Genomic DNA, 17,844 nt, shown 5'->3' with positions numbered 1-17,844 from the left:
CATAGTCTTGCTTTAAATAATTGAAATGGGAATTTTTGTAAGTGTGCTTGTTGCAGTGTGCTTACTGAATCCAATTTAATCCCTTTACTGTTATCAGCAAGCACAAACATCCGATACAGCCGTGGAAAGAGAACAACTTGAACTCGTCCCTGTTCTCCATCTCGGTCTCTCCATCTTTTCTTCATTCTGCCCCATATCTCTACGCTTCATGTTGATTTCTGTATTGCATTATTCATATCTTTTGAGAGAAGCTTGTGACAATGGTCTAATAGCAGTTTGGCAGTGGGGGGGGGGGGGGGGGGGGGGCTGCATTATTTTGTATGTCACAATGAAAGAAGAGAGAGAGAATTTATAAATGATGCCCCTCTGCTTGCTCTCTTCCCTTTGTGCTGCCTTTGATTACACCCCGAACATCAAGACACGCTGCTCCTGCAGGAGCTGAACCGCTGAGGAGGCCTGGGAGCCGGGCAGCGACAGAGCAGGCCACTTCAGTGCAGACAGAACTGGATTGATCACACACACACACTCACACACGCGCGCTTCTCATTCCCTCCTTCTCTCTCTCTCCTCATCACCTCTGGAGTGTAAAGTGTGCGTCAGAGTGCGAGAAGCCACCCTGAAGATCTCATCAAGGATCCAATCAGCGCGTGAATGCGAAATGTACTCTCCTCTTGCGATGTGATGATGGGGGGGGGGGCATATTGAGAGAGCCTGTCTGGAACGAAAACCTCTACATATGCAAAGTGAACTTAAATTTTAAATGGATTTGATTTTCCTAAGAGTATCTGACCCTTTCAGGGATGTAGTAACAGGCTTGGAGGAAAAGAATATGTGCAGATTAGCCTATTAATATTTATAGATGTAATTGGTGGAGCTGTGTGGCATGATGCTTTGTTGTTCCTGTTGTAATGCAGGCCACGATTGGGCCTAATCCAGGTGGGCGCTCTTACTGCCTCTAACAGGGAAATGGCCGGCCATTTTAGGAGGAAGCTGGATATCCTAATAATCAGGTAAACTAATACCGGGCGGTGAGAGTGTTTCCTTCCGGAGCTCTTGGCACGTCAGTCATTCACAGAATTGCTCCTGTCTGGTCTGTGAGCCATTTTAACTCAGTGGAACGTGCGCTCCCTCCCCCCACACGTGCATTTAAAGAGGACCACACGGGCCCCTTTGGATATCCACGAGGAGGCTCCCCAACCATCACAGGGCCCAACCAGACGCTCCAACACACACACACACACACACACACCTCCTGCTTCTCAAATCCGAACAAAGCGTTCCTCAGTCTAAAGTGGTTAAACTGTCATTTCAAATCGTCTGGACATCATGATTACCGGCATGGGAGGAATTATATATTTAGCTTTATGTCCGTCGCCATTTCCTCCCCCCGCCCTGATCTGAAGTGACTAGCCAGTAGTGCCCTCGATATTACTATCTCTGAGGAGTTTAAACCTTCCCCCAGGAGACAAGTGTAATCAAGGGCTGCCAGCAGGAGAGAGGGAGAGGGAAGGAGGGAGGAGGATGAGAGGTGTGGGGTGGGTGGGGTTGGAGACCTGTAGTGATGGGATAGTGGAGGGAATGACAATGGACCCAATTTACAAATATCTCTGCGTCTAAATCCTTTAAAAGTACTTAAGCACTAAGCCAAAAATAAGAAAAACAACAGAAGAAGGAAGAAAGCGGTTGGTTTTTTTTTTTATATTAAACATTTTTACATATAATTGTCAGTATATCTGCCCAGTATTTTAAGAAAATAATATCTCCTCCTGTTGCTATAAATGACATTTGTCTTTGACCAAACTGTGGTAGGAAAACCAAACCTATATCATTGCTTCTGTTGAAGCAATTAACAGAAAATTTTGCAAATTTTATTAGATGGAAGAAGTGAAATCATTTTCAGACTTTTCTTCTTTTATCGAGGCCAAAAAGCCACTTTTTCTTACAGTAAAACACATTTTAAAACTCTGCTAATGCTGAACTGGTTTCCAATACACATCCAAATTAGTTATTGAAAAACAGGACAGAATAACGCAGATGGCTGCACTATTATCAAGAAAAATGATGCAATTCTTGCCTCAAATTAATTTGTACTAGAGTATCTCCCCACACTGGCGTATCTTTTCCAGTTATTTTAAGAAAATAAGATTTTCAGGGCTTAAGAATAAACAAAAATTGGAAAGATGAAGAGTTTTGCAGTGCAATACCAACTACAAGAAACTGTAGCTCCCATGTGTCGTAGTTGTTGAATGTAAGAAAAAGCATGCATTTATACATAGACATACCGTTCCTTTGGACTGAGTCATTGTTCAGAAAAAAAAGTGACATTCTCCCTCCTCACACCCCCACCACCACACCCCGAGCTTCCAGCCTGCAGCATCTCATCCATCCTGAAGAGAGTCATTCATCCTCAATAACGTCACCGCTTGCTCATAAATAAAAGTGACCGTTAGGAAAGCAGATGAACGCGTCCAACGGATTGGACAGGAAGCCTGTTAATCTGCAATCCAATCCGGTCCGAGTATAGTGAAACCCGGCTCAGCTTGGCTGACCCAGGCCTGGGAGGAAGGAAGTGAAGGACTCAGGAAACAGTGTTCAGAGCTTTCACCAGTCATATCCATCACAGTGCATGGTGATGGAAGCATGTGTGCGTGTACGTGTGTGTGTGTGTGTGTGTGTATATGTGTGTTTGTGTGTGTGTTTGTGTGTGTGTGTCCCTGTTTCACCAGTCATATCCATCACAGGGCTCTGCCTCCACGCCTGGGCAAAATAACTGGAGAGTCATTAGAGGGGCTGGGCTGCAGGCTGCAGCTCTGCACTTTAACTAAACATCTTTTCCATAAAATAAATGCTTCCAGGTTACTGTGGGTCCCAGAGAACCCAGGTCGCCTCGCTTTTGCTGCCACTCATCTGATCCCAATTACCAAACAGACTGGGTCAGAGCCAGCGGAGAGTATAGCTACAGACTGGAGCTGTGTGGTAAAACACCAGTGAGGACTAGAGAATGGACCCCACAAGCCAAGTGTGCCATCACGTTGACTTAAATCAACACATCGTCACCCAACATTACCCACCTCGCCCCGTCCTCCCTGTGCGCTATGTAGTAAAGAAAAAATGATCTGTAACTGAATACGAGCCATAACACGCACGTCTGTAACCAGTGTTCTTTTTGCCCTTTTTTTGTTTTTGGCTTTAGCTAAAGTCTTAACGTTTAGTATGAGTGAGTATGTGCAGGTGAGTAAGTGTCTGGCTTGAGGACGTTTTAGTGGAACATAAAGCTGTTGTGGTGATCAAACCTGCGGCTTATGTGCAATGGCAATGTAACCACAAAGCCACCTTTGCAATCTATCTAGCTCCCAAGTTGGAAGATAGACAAATGACCTTTCAGTCTATGGTCCTGTTTGCCCCTTTCCCTGCTTTTCCTCATTTGTAAGATACATATGTACACACACTATTTTATGTATCTCAACTATGGTCAAACTGCGGTCAACCTAGTAAAGGGAAGTTTATATGTATAGCACCTTTCAACAACTAAGCAATTCGAAGTGCGTTAGTCTGAATCACCTCAGTTCATTTCATTTTTTTATTCATTGCAACTCCTAAAACTCTAGAGGGCTCTAAGTAGCTGTGCAACTTATTATCAAATCACATCACAGCATGTGGATCAGTGTCTTTACATACTTTTTGTGTTGTGTTATATCATTTACTGTAGTAAGTCCTTTCTTATGTTGTAAAAAGTCCTGCTATATCACGTCATTGCATATATTTCATTTCATATGTTGTCAGTCTGTCAATATGTTGTTATGTCATGTTATGTTTTATGCACTTCTCTGTCATGCTGTCATTTCAGGTAAAACCATAAAATTTCATACAATACCATTTTATTATTTATTGTACTGTCATGTCATTTTCAGTGTCTCTAACCCTCTCTGTTCACCTCCTTTCTGTTTTAGTCTAATGCCAGCACACCCTGTTAAACCTCTGCCGTGGTAACGGCTTTTTAATTCCCTTTTGTTTAATGTAGGCAGATACAGAAACACATCGACATACTTACTGCACGATTATCAGACATGTTGCATCAGTGTATGCTAACTTGTAAAACCAGTCCCATCATGGACTTTTATAGTTGCAGAAGAACAGAAATTATACTACACTCTGACAACAGTTAAGTTCAGTAGTTTACTAACATGTTATAGTAAACAAAATGTAAGGAAAAAATATAGTGTGTGTGCATGTGTGTGTGTGTGTGTGTGTGTGTGTGTGTGTGTGTGTGTGTGCGTGTGTGGACATAGTGAGCATCTACATCCATGCATTATTGAATAATTGTTTCCTGATGCTTCCCTCTTCCCTGGAATATTAATTACCAAATGATGAAACCGCCTCTTTGGTCTGGGCGGTTGAGGCTGAGGCCGCGCGTGTAGGAGATCGTCCTTTTTGATGGGGGCTAACTCATTTTGCGTGTGTGTGTGTTGTGTGTATCAGCTATGTTGGGGAGTTGAGTTTCAGGGGAAGCATTTTTCTCTTATTGAATGGATGATGAGGATATTTGGGACAGTTGGATAAAGCAGTTGTTATTAAAGAGAATAACTTATTCATAGATGTTTTTCATTTCCAAAGAAAATGATCTCCAAGCAGAAGAAAAAAGCATGAAAAGAAAAAATTGTTCTCAAATGTTAGACTTTATTGGGAATAAGAAATCACTGTTACCCAAACCACAGAGCTAAGTGGGTATGAAGCAATAAAATGTACATCTTCGACTGCTATGATAAGATTACAAAGCATAAACAGTGAAGACAGGGAGAGATATGAAAGAGAGATACAGTTTCTCCATAGGAAGCTTCCCTAGCAAATAGAAACTGACCGGAGAAATTACTTTTTTGCATGTTTTCATGTCTATATAATTTTCCCAGTGACCCTTTGATTCCAAGATTACCTTCATATGTAAACATAATTTAATGGATTCATGTTCAGCCAACATCAGAAACCTTGTGCAGCTCACACACTGGGCCTGCATGGAAAGGAGGATGGCACCATCTAGTGAAATTTCGATGTAGTCAGGGAGAGAAACCACACCATTTCCCTTGTGAATGATATGATGGATGAATGATAATACTGATTTAACAAAAACAAAGAACAAAAAAACAAAACAAAATTTCAGTTTCATGGTGGTGCGTAGTATGTAAATATCCTACAGTGGATGTTTGCTAAACCGCTCTTGCATCATAAACCACTTCTCCTCTGTCCATCAGTGTATTCCAGAAGGTTGTCTTTTCCAAAATATCGCAACACGTTTGGTATTTCCATTGTATCTGATGTGTCTGTTCTTACAGGATTCCTCGATTTTATAGTAAGTACAGTAACAGTTGTGGTCACCATATTTTCCCTGAATGAATGATGCCCAAGCATGAATAATTTTTAAATTGCTGTAAATATGGTGTGCGGTGTGTCTGTGTAATAATGAGAAGTTAGGGGGTTTTGAGTGACAATTTGCTGATATAGGCGAAACTTTGATGAAACATTTTGTATGTGTCAGTCATTCAAAGCTGTAAACTGCCACCCCCCATCGGGGCATTATGTACTTACACATAGAAATAGGGTATTAGATCAGTTCACTCTTTTATGAGACAGTGAGACATTTTCTTGTTCCTCTTCATGTAAAGCTGACTGAGAAAAGCTTCCGTAAAGAGTACGGTAATCAACGTCTCACCACTTCTCATGAACAAAACGGGAGAATAAAACATGTATTCATCAACTTGTTGTGCAACGCAGAAAAATCTTACACATGCAATTCCTGCAGTATTAGTGCTCAGGTATTAGGAGGAGGAAGTAATTCAATAATTATTTCCAAGAAACAGTGATGATTGAGAACAAAGCAATAAAACATGTTAATCTGTAATATTAGTGGGTGGTTATGTTTCAAGTAATGATTACTATCTCTAAACAGTAACAGCGTAGTACATTGGCACTATCTGTGTTAAATATGTAGTCTTACTCATAACATTTAATATAATCACAATATACTTTATTGTATATGTATTTCTAATAATGATATGATCATTGTATGACCGAAGCTTTTCACTTTTCTTTCTCTCAATGACTTGTATGGAAGATTCAGGAGAATCTACTGATTATTGATGATAGGTAACTGTATACCAGACTACTAGAATATCATTAAATGCCACCTCAATACCATTATAATGCCATTAGTACGCTAATACTCTGAACAACAACAGTACAGAAGAATCGCCATCATCATGTCAGTGCTGTTTAGCACAGTTATAAAGTTGTTATGGTGAACATGCATTCACTAGCAAGCATTTGCCTATTTGGACATCCAGCAGATACAGAGCAATAACGTTCACCAGCTACTGGCTAACTGACTGTCTGCTGTTTGGTTTCGCTGAAAACAGCTGCAGACTGTGACTGGAAACAAGGTTTATGAGTGGAGGGACTGAATGAAAACTGCTGTAAAACCAAAACAACGAGCTGAAAGATGCTAAAATGCTCAGTAGAGCCAAGAGGAATAGTTGGATGATAATCTGTGAATTCATCACTGTGAGAGAAAACTGTCACAATACACATAATCATTTGACCCAGTGCTATCGTAAAATTAGTAGTGCAGATTTAAGTAAAACAGTTGCAGTTGGCTGTCTAATGTGAGTTGATATCTTAACCAGAAAACCCACATTGAGTTACTGACAGCTGTTCTCAGGCCCAAAGGAGGTCTAATGTGGGTTTGTTTTGTCACCACTCAGTGCTCAGTAAAGCCCTCTGCAAAGCCTGTTAGATTATTTTTAAACAATTTCCTGTTAAAACATGGCAGTATGTGTTTGACACAAGTATGTGTAGAAATAAGGTTCATGTATCCTGTACCTGTTAATGTAACAACATAAAAATAATACATGTGTGAATGAAAAAGGAGAAGCCACACCTTCAGTTTCTCTCGTCACTGATTGTAAAACCTGGGAGGGAGTATTCAGACACCCTTCACTTTTCCTAATTGTTTAGGAACAATGAAGCCCATCGGTCTACACTCAATAACCCAGGATGACAAAGTGAAAACATTATTGTAGATTTATTTAAAAAAACAAAAACTGAAATCAAATCTCTTATTTACGAAAGTATAGAGAACCTTTGCTGTGGAACAGGTAGACTCCAATCACATTTTGGAGTGGAAAATTGGAAAGATTGAACATAGTTTAGAAACGGGAACACCTGTGTATAACAGCTCACGAAACCAAGCCATGAGGCCAAACCACACCTCATATAGGCGGTGATGCATAGATCAGTGCACGGGTATTAAAACCTTTCTAAAGCTTTGAGTGTTCCCAGGAGAACAGAGGCCTCGATAATTGTAAAATAGAAGAAGTTTGGAACCACATTTGCAGCCAAATACAGAGAGATCCTTGAATAAAAGTTTTTGAATTTATAGGATCAATTAAATCTCCTTCAGAGAGATTTTAAAGAGTAAGAGAAAGCACATAACAACATGCCGGACACAGCTGACTGGAGGGCATTTAAGCTCACGCAGGGTCAGCAGCTGAAGTGCAAAAACACACAATCACGCATATAGTAATGTTTCCCCTCTAACCTATCTCAGGGCTGATGTTGCAGTTGTTGAACAGAGTTGGCATGAGAGACTAAATTATGTTTAACACAGCAGGGAATGAAAATCTGAATTACTAATAAATTCAGTAAGATGTAAGATGCAACAAATACCAGAGACAGAACATACAGAAATAAACTGAGAGCATTTTTTTTTTTTTTTAATTAAATGTTACTGGAATCACTGAGGGCTCTTGCCAGGAATACTGATAGAGTCACTTCCCTTTTCACTAATACATAGAAAACGGTTTCTGCTTGGCTTGCAGTCTATCAAGTGACCCTAATAATGAGCTTTCTCTTTCTCCTGATCTGACACAGAACAGAAACAGAAACGAGTTGGATCAAAGTGTTGCAACTATCACATCTAATGAAAACAGAGTTTGAGTTGCAGCTGAAATCACTCAGGGGTTTCATAGTGTAAATACAGTTAATGCAGATTACCCATTTTACTATGGAGGTTCTCGGCGAGGGTCCATCTATAAGGGATGGACTAAATGATGTACATTCTTTTTTTGTTGAAATGTAACAAGACATAACATGTAAGGACAGGACTGTCAAGTAAAGAACACAAAATTTTCATTTATTGGAATTAAGTACATTTTGCTGCATATTTGGGCTTCTAAAAAGTCTGTCCAGGCTTTATGCAACAACAACAACAACAACTACAAAAAAAAACATCATGCAAATATTTAAAATGTAATATGTGCTTAATGTGTTCGTTGGTCACAAAAGTTTGTACCTTCAGTACTTCACAGTTTGTGTTTGGAGCTTCAGCACTCCTGCTCCAACTGTCTCCTCCATCGTGGGGCAATGTCCCTTGCAGGCCATAACTAGCACCCTGCATGCCCTTCTTTCAATGAGGAACCTCTTTAGGGATTCATCAAAAAATTGGTTGCCTTCTCTGTACCCATCCAACAAGAGGAGAGCCCCGCTGGACCTGATTAACACAGTCCTCAGATCAAGCTGTGTTGATATCTTTTTTTTGAGAAAGAGTTGAGTCACTATTTCCTGAAACAAGTCACCCTTTACATTGCTGCAGTCAACATAGAAGAGAAGTTGAAGGGTGCTGAGATCGAAGAGGTCACTGAGGGCATGTGTGGGCCCTTCAGTCCAAGAAGAGACCAGGATGTGGGCTACAGCTGTCTTCCCGCTTCCTGGGGGTCCCTCAAGAAAAAGTGTCTCTCCAGCTTCTGGGAGTAATGCTTGAGGATTTACAGCCTGGCCCTCACTGAAAAAAAAAAAAAAACAGAGTTGAGATTGTAATCTATACAGGCCGTTACAAAATACAAAAAAATGTCGATGTCAGTTGTGAATGCCCGTAGGGTATAACCACACACAAAGTTTCAGTTCCTACAACAAACCCTGCATTTACAATGATAAACTTCATGAAGTCAGGTAACTGTGATCACTGGCCAATATCAAGCTGTACTGAAAGTGTTGACTTTTTAGAGTCCAAAATAAAGGAATCTATAGCTTATTAGCTGTGTTGCACAGTCCAGTTCATTTGACTCTTCTCTGTTGGAGTACAAACTGATCCACAAAAGAGGAGTGGTTTCCAGCAGTTATTAGACAGGTGGTGCAAATATTTCTCTTTAAAATACTGTGTTCACAACGCAGCTAACGAGCTTGCTGTGATGATGGTGTGCCATTTTGCACAGATGCACAGATTCATTTTGCTGTGCCACTTTCTGGGGTGACTGAGCCATTATACATGTATTTGTGATAGCTTTAGCTTCTGTAAACACACTGCTTTGCTACTTTTGGAATAGGCTTAACAAACTCCTATGGTTCAATTATTTAACCCATTAAAAATTATGATAAATGTTTTCAAGAATGGAAAGCTCACTATGTTGTTGAGCAGGCCTATCTGTTTTACTAGGGAAAAAGGCGCACAAACCACGATTTCTATGAGGTTTAATTTATTTCTAAAAACTCTAAAGCACAAATTTCGCTACTAAAAACTAAAAATCAATAAGTTTTGAGGGAAAACTTTATATACAGGGAGTTTTGTCTTAGTTTTTGAAATCCTATACGATGGCCAATGATTGCCATTGCCTTGGGCTGTTGTAAAACCCAGCGACAAGCCACAGTAGAGAGCTAAATCTGAATTGTTGCTGTTACTGGAAATTATATTATAGAAGCAGACTGGCATCCTAACGTTCAGTTCGGAAAGAGGTACCTGTGACTCACTTGTTTTGCAGCCTTTGACGCAGCTCGTCCGCACCAAAAGCTTCCCAGTGGTGTCTCACCTCTGCGCTGAAGGAAGTGTCAGAATAATAGGCTTTCAGAAACGCCCCCAGATTTTCCTCTGTGCAATCTGCACACAACAAAACAGATGAGTAAAACACATTGACAGAAGATATGACCATGAATGAGGTTTAATGCTCCCACAGACAACCACAGAAAAACTGAAGAACAGAAATCATGTAAACAAAAGTTCTTAGAGTCGCTTACTTTCATTAAAAACAGTTGGCTCTTCCTCCTTGTCTTCATTTATTTGTAGGCCTGATGGAAAGGAAAGCAATGTTAGAAAAACATTACAAATTTCCATAAGCACAGATCAGTCATCATTTCCACAGTGAATGTACTAATTGTGGTGGTGAAAATCTACTTGCACACACCTTAAGGCAAGTTTAAATCAATTCAAAACAGAAGTAATGTACGTTGTTATTTACAACTTTACAGGTGGATAGGAGAAAAAGTGATGAGTCCGTGTAACAAAAGCTTTCGCTCACTATCAACACTGGTGTCAAATTTATTGAATAGCTTTTTCTTCAGTCAAATGAGCCTCATTAAACATGTTTAAAGTACAACTTTAACTGTACGTCTTGTGTTATTTATTTGCAACTGAAATATCAAATATGTAGTGAAATGGATCATTATGGTGCGTGTCAAGATGCCCCTAAATGCATGAGCTCAACCTTCTTCATGTTGCACAAATGCATCATCACCAATTTGACTAAACTCAATACAAGCCTTCATAGTTTGCACTTCCTTTTAGATATTTTTAGGTTATCTACTGTAGGTGTTTTCAAAAGTGCTTTGCCACAAGAGTGGCTGCTATGTAGGTCCTCAAAGATCACCGTGGAATTTTATTTCTAAACTACATTTGGGTTCCAGTCTTTGCAGCCAATATTGAAATAACTAGTGGAGGTTAATTAAGACAGGGCTCTACACTGTGGCATGACTGGCTACTGCCGTTGCTGTGACTGAGACAGGCTGTAGCTGTGACGAGCCTAATGCTACAGCCATGGGATGCTATTGTTCTGGTCGTTGCTGTTGCTGTCATTATGGCTGTAGTCATGGCTGCGGCTGTAGTTGTGTACCAGACTGGGACCAGACTGTGTGTGTGTGTGTGTGTGTGTGTGTGTGTGTGTGTGTGTGTGTGTGTGTGTGTGTGTGTGCAGTAAAATGGTGTTTGTGTGGGCTGAGCGTTGAGGCAGAGCTTGAACTGAACTGTTGGGGTGTGTTGTTAACATATGTATCATATCTACTAGAAGCACCACCAAGTGTCTGGCCTAACAATGTTATCTCAGCTAATGTTATTAAGAGCAGTAAAGAGCAGTCAAGGTACAACTTCTGTGGCCAGATCCATTGCATTGAATAGCTACAGCTTAAGCCAGTGCAGTCACTTGGAGCTCAGCCTTTGGAAAGGAGCCAATAAATGCACAATGTAAAGTGTCACAACATCTCTCCTTTCTTTCTCTCAAGGACCGGCACCACACACACAAACTGTTCCTATGGATCACGAGGAATGCAAAAAGTAGTCTGAGGTATAATGCAGGAGTTATTGTGAAGAAATGCTGACGTTTCAAGGGCTCTATAAGAATCACTGACACTCAACAGTAAAAAAAAAAAATAAAAAAATAGCAAGCTCTGTTTAGACTCACAGACAGCAGCAGAAACATTCTTTCCCCGACCGTCAACCAGAAGATCCCTGCTGGGTGTGTTGAATCCTATCAAGAAAAACATTGCTATTAATATAGTGTGTTAGCACTGTATACAGTACAGATAGTCAATAATCAAAATCATTCAAGCAGCTTAATAAAATGATACTAAATTGGGACACAATCTTTGTTTTACAAGTGTTACATTAATTTATCTCTCTCCATATTTGACAGAATTGTGATATACTGTATACTGTATACATACGGGTTGGTATGCTACTGTGATGATGTTATCGTCAATTATTTCTTTGAATTAGCTCCGTGCTTACCTTTTTATTTATTCATTTTTACTTATATTAATTACACAGAGTACTTTCACTTTGAATCTTACATTTATCATGTGTTTTATATGCTAACAACTTGCCTCTCTGAAGGTTCACTCTTTCCTGATACTAATTTAAAAAGATTGCCCACAAACTCTCTGACCCGTAATTCAGCTAAGACTTCTTATAATGTTCTTACGATCATTAATAGAGAGATGTGTGATAAGCCTTCTATTGAAATGATGGCGGTGTCTAGGGGATTATACATGTGCTATACTGAAAAACCACCCATGCATTCACAAATAGTCTCAAATTCCCCTGTCACGCAAACCAAGATCAACTGGGTGTTTCCAAACTTTGTGGTTGAGATACATGTAAGTTCCAAAAGAGCTTTGTCATCCTCTCATGAAAACAGGCAGAAGCAGTCACATGCTGATAAAATTCCAGCAAAAGCTAAATGACCAACAGAACGGTGTCATATTAAAAATATGAATACCAAAACGTTTCACACATACTTCCCATTTTCAGTGGCAAAATGAATCAACATCTATTCAGGAGCTCACACTGTCTTTGCAGTTGAAATGACACATAGAGATTTCCTGCCAGGACACAAAATTCCTCTGCACATTTGCCAAAAACTGAAAAGTTAATGACTGCTTTGGCTTTGATACAGGAAGGATACAGTTTTGATGCTGACTAATACATTCAGCCCTACTGTAAGTTGTTAGAGGTGAAACTAAAGTCAAATTTTCAGTTTTGGTTGGACAGTAACGTTCTTTTAGTTCAATTTGCAATATAAAAAAGTCACTGCAGTATCCTGTATGCCTTTTTTTCAAATAGTTTGTGACAGTTCAAAATACACCAGTGTGAAAACTTAGAATCAGGAAATAATGATGGACTTAAAATGTATGTGCTTGGCCTGTCATCAAACAACTGGATTATCCATTCTTATTTCCTACAAATATTATCTCAGCACACACCCTAAAGGGAAATCCAGCCCTGTGGTAATCCAAACCATCCCCCACAGTCTGCTTTCAGATCCTATCAGATCCTGCCTTCAAATGTCCCCATGGCCAAAATGATTTTCTTATAATTTAAATAATCTATTACCTGCAGTATATTGCTGCCATTTGTCACTCTGTCACTTTAATATTCCACCGTTGCCATGTGTGGTATTATAGTTCATTGTCACACCTGCTTTTCTTTTGATGTTGATATTACTGGACATCAAACAAAGTATCTGTTTTTGACATTTTTCTCCATTCTACACCTGCATTTGTATGTCTTGCTTAATTTTTGTTGTAAATGACACATAGTACACTGTACGCACCTTTTCGTTGTCGATACAGGAGCACTGCAACGGTAATGACAATCATTACCACTCCTATGCTCAGTACAATGTTGAGAGTGTCGCTCTTCACCTGTGGAACAGGTACTTCATCTGTGAAAAGAGTGAATAAGGATTAGTGTTAATATCTGACTCAAAACCTACAGCATCACAGTCATACTTTAATTCAGCAGTGACAGGAACAGGGCAAGTGTTAGCATGTTATGATTCACGCCCATGTTTTTAATATATTTGGCCACTATGGAAATATCCAGTGGTGGAAGAAGTACCCAGATCCTTTGCTAAAGTGAAAGTACCAATACAGCAATGTAGAAATACTCCACCACAAGTAAAAGTCCTGCATGAAAAATCCTACTTCAGTTTTCAATTTTGTGATTTTTTCTCTAATCTTTGATTTTTGGTGAGATATTGGATCATTTGAACACTTATTGAAATCACTACTTGCTGGAGCTGTTAAGGACTACACACTGATTATTGTAAGATGTCAGAAGCCAAATAGGTTGGAAACCACTGGTTTAATCTTTATAGTTGTGTTGTATATTAAAAGCTTGTTATATTATCAACCTTCATCGGAAAAGTAACCAGTAACTAAAGCTGTCAGATAAATTGAGTGGAGTAGAAAGTATCATATGTCCCTCTGAAATGTAGTGCAATGGAGCTATAAAGTAGGATAAAATGCAAATAAGTGGAGTACTTTAGTACTTTACTACAGTACAGTACAGCACTTTAGTAAATGTACTTAGTTTCTTTCCACTCCTGGAAATAACCAAATTTACCAAAGACAAGCATTGCAGACTTCCCCTTACTGGTCAAGAGCTAAAGAAATGCAACTATTAAAGTGACTTGTGCTTGTGTAATATTTGTTGTTTTTTAATGAAGCGTGCAAGCAGACTAGTCTTCTTTTAGTTTCGTTCTTTTTGTTGTTGTATTTACAGTCCATTTCCCTTTATTTTGTATCAAAATAAAAAGCCTTGATTTCAGGTGCAGTGATCCCTAAGATGTAGAATAATGCTTGTAGCTTATCAATGAAATCCTAACATACTGCATCCAAAAGAGTAAATAATCCGTGGCACACGTATAAGCAAAAACACGAACCGCCTGCACATTTCCAGATATGCTAATCTTGTTACAGCACTCCTCCACACTGCTACATAATCCAAAGATCAAACACCACCTACAACTTCACAGTAAATGTGTAGTATAATATGTACACAACAGGAAACAGTGGTACGAAGTGGTAAGTACGCAAAGGACATGTTTCCTGTGAAAAAGGCTTCACGTAACTTCTTACTGAATCTACAGGTTCAAATCAGGACAATTCTGCTTCGGTTTTCTTTTATTCATAGAAGGGAGGGTAACGGGGATGGGCCGCAGGAAACTGATATGTCAACACAGCCACACAAATGGGACAAAGGGACAGAGTGCAACCAGTTGTAGTTTTTTGGGCAGAAGAGAACTGACAGGAAACGCAGCAGGAGACATAGCACATGACTTGCAATAAAGTTGACCTGGGGATGTTGTAGTGTCATGGTCAGAAAGCCTATAGGGGAAATAAAATAAAAAAGTACCTGGAACATGAAATGTTGTAGAGTTGCTATCATTTGTGAAGTTACACGTGTAGTTGTTTTTGCTTAACGAGCTGACGCGTATCTGACTGGTGATGTTGAAGAGTTGGTCCGGGGTTGATACAACAGTGGTGTTGGGCTTGATTCTCTGCAGGTGTCCATCCAGCCACACAACAGGCGACTCGGGGTAGCCCTCAGACTGGCAGGTCAACAGCACTTCATCTCCCTCTGCAGCCTTCTCAATGCGTTTAGTCACTGCTTTAAAAGGTGCTAGAATAGAAGAAGGTACAAGAACATGCACATATATAACTGTGTTTAGCATTACTGTGATATGATTTCAAAATTGTGATCATGACATCTTGCATTAAATGGATAACGGGAAGCTTAAATACACCAAAGGCATTTTTTAACCAAACTGGGTACAACTGGTGTTAGTTTCGTTTTCAGGATGAATGATACTCTTAACTGCCCAGAAATGACCGTGAGCTGTGGCCATTGCACAACAGCATTCATAGAACAGATCCCCTGCAGTATTTGCCTAAAAACTGTTACACTGTCTCAGACTTGGTGCTCACCTGTAACCGACAAAGTTATTATTTTATAATCAGCTCCTTCTCCAGTCTGCACAAAACACTGGTAAGTCCCAGAGTCAGTGATCCTGAGTTTGGAGATCTATAAAGTGAAAAAAGCAGAAGAGTCCCTCAGTGCCATTGTGGCCAAATGACATGTCACGCTCTCATAACTGAACCAACCATTTGAATGAACCTAAATTCTGTCACATTATCCCTCCATTTACTATTCTGTATTATACAGTACTCATCAGTTAAACTCTCATCAAGTGTAGTAACAACATAAATGATTTGGTAAGGTGAGTGATTCACCAAATGTCCTCAGTCTCCAAAGGTAAGATGATGGTACAATAGTTACTGACACAACAATGTGAGTGCAGATATTAAATGGCGGCTAAATATGATACTTTTACATGAGCAAGGAATCCGGTGCCGTTTCTAGGCCTTCCCTATGACCGCCACGCGATCAGTGGGAAATTTGACCCTCACATGAGTAATTCCCAATAGGACGAATAAGTGAGATAGCAAGTGTAGACAGGTGTGCCACATCATTTGGAGGAAATTTTATAAGTCATAACCCTCCACCTTCCCAACAAATGTCTGCCAGTAATGACCTTCAACTTGGCCCAGCCGTCAATCAGCTCGTCTTTGCTGAGCTCCACTCGTCCCTGATACTCCTGAGATGCCGAGTGCTCCTGCCCGTTAATCATCTGGTACACTTCCCGAACGGTGCTTGAGGTCTTCCAGTGCCACATCACCTTCAGGTCAGCGGTAAGATTCAACACTCTAGGGTGAAACCTGCAGCCCATCTCGACATCTCCCCCGAAATCTGACGTGTACAAGGTTTTATCAGCCTCAACAGTGAACAAGACTGTAGGGAAATAACAAAAATGTCAAGATTAATGTAAAAGTGGTCAACAGCCATTAAATGTGAACTGAAGAAGCAAGTTATGGTCATGAAATGATTTTACATATCAGCTTTAAATTAACCTTGTGTTAAATTGAAATAGAAAGTTATCATGTAGATGCAATCATTGTCCTGTTTGTGCTCTTGTTTACTAATAAATATCTCAGTTGTTGTACACACCTGAGAGAGATGGCTCAAATATGACTTGCAAAATTACAAAAATGATCCAGTCCATTGAGACCTGAGGAAGAAACAAAGGGGAGTTTTTACAGATGTTGAAATCTTTTAACCATGTTTGACCTCATGTTACTGGTAACATGAGTCATTTTACAGCAGAAGGCCAGATGTGAATTCCACAGAGCAGTTTTGATCTAGTTTACTTTTTTTTCGTTGCTTAAAGACTATATGAGCCTAGAGGCAAAAAAAACAACATCATGTGATGGTGATGGCCATGCATTGTTATTGCAACTCTAAGCATGACTTTGCTGCAAATGACTTCCCTGTTGATTCTTGATAAGGCAACAAAAACAGCACAATGTTTTTTTAGCTCTGGAACTGTGCAGACTCAGCCACACAACCACACACACACACACACACACACACACACACACACACACTAAAACAGCTGATTTTTTTTTTTATTTTTATCTTGCTGAACAAACTGTATCTGGCACATCTTTCAGCACATCAGGAAAGGAAGGAAAAGATTTATTCACACAAACTCTAAGGCGCCTCACATAAACAAGATTGTACATGTTCAGTCCTGTCACTCCTGTTAGGACTAAGCTCTTCCCACAAGCTTTTTTATCAATTGATTGAACTGCTGAGAGTGGTTAGTTATTTTCTGTGTTGTTATCCAGTGAAATGCATCAGCAGTTCTCCAGAATATATTATTCATTGAGTGAACTGTCACTGATGATTAAGCTCAGTTTGGTCTCTTTAGCTCATTATATACATAATTAAATAAATTATAAATAGGCTGTCAGTTGTTAAGTATTGGGTGCACTGGGAGTTATTAGAACAGCATGTTGTAAACATGTTTACAAAACAAAGCAAAGTGAAATAACAGTATTGCTCTTCAGGATAATCAGCTAGATTCACACACTGATAAATGGCAAAGTTGATATTTGAATACAAAAACAGCTGAAATACAAATATATACATATATACGAATGGAAAAATCACAAATGCTCATGAATAAATTTCTAATGAAGTAGAAGTATAATGAATAATTACAGCAACTATAATAATACTAATACTAATACGACTAATAATAATAACAATAATAACAATAATAACGATAATAATGATGATAATAATAATAATAATAATAATAATAATAATAATAATAATAATAATAATAACAATAACAATAATAATCAGTTAATTGTAATGTATTCTTACCTGCTGGTCATGCAACAGCTATTTGTGTTTTCATGAGGTGTTCGCTTCTTTTCAACTGTGAATGCACCGCCTCTGGTCTTTTTTATGTAGAGATTTCCTCATTCGCAGACGACACACCTACCACATCTCCAATCATTCCACTACGATCACGTATTTGTGGTCCGTACCAGCCAAAACCTGAGATTGCATGAGCACAAAATTCAACTGTTTACATCATGGGGACCAGCGTTTTTTCCAAA

General features: G+C 39.4%; 1 protein-coding gene across 2 annotated transcripts; it reads right to left on the bottom strand.

Moving 5' to 3' along the window:
- Positions 1-8,161: 8,161 nt before the first annotated feature.
- LOC111651542 (uncharacterized) lies at positions 8,162-17,742 on the bottom strand. Of its 2 annotated transcripts, none has more exons than XM_023401511.2 (10): positions 17,606-17,742; positions 16,382-16,442; positions 15,909-16,165; positions 15,301-15,397; positions 14,729-14,995; positions 13,143-13,253; positions 11,493-11,558; positions 10,057-10,107; positions 9,793-9,919; positions 8,162-8,830 (listed from the first exon to the last, which is right to left on the bottom strand). In XM_023401511.2, exons 2-10 carry the CDS (start codon positions 16,434-16,436, stop codon positions 8,344-8,346), a joined length of 1,518 nt encoding a protein of 505 aa, XP_023257279.1. In that variant the 5' UTR covers positions 16,437-16,442; positions 17,606-17,742; the 3' UTR covers positions 8,162-8,343. The 2 variants fall into 2 exon arrangements, 1 of the variants encoding a protein (XP_023257279.1); XR_015436941.1 differs by having other exon boundaries at positions 8,772-8,830; positions 9,793-9,858.
- Positions 17,743-17,844: the final 102 nt, after the last annotated feature.

This window comes from Seriola lalandi, unplaced genomic scaffold (genome assembly GCF_002814215.2).
Source record: "Seriola lalandi dorsalis isolate HSWRI2012SDOR001 ecotype SW California unplaced genomic scaffold, Sedor1 jcf7180002053686, whole genome shotgun sequence".
NCBI classification, from domain to species: Eukaryota; Metazoa; Chordata; class Actinopteri; order Carangiformes; family Carangidae; genus Seriola; species Seriola lalandi.
The sequence above is the reverse complement of the archived record's forward strand: the minus strand, read 5'-3'. Positions and strand labels throughout refer to the sequence as shown.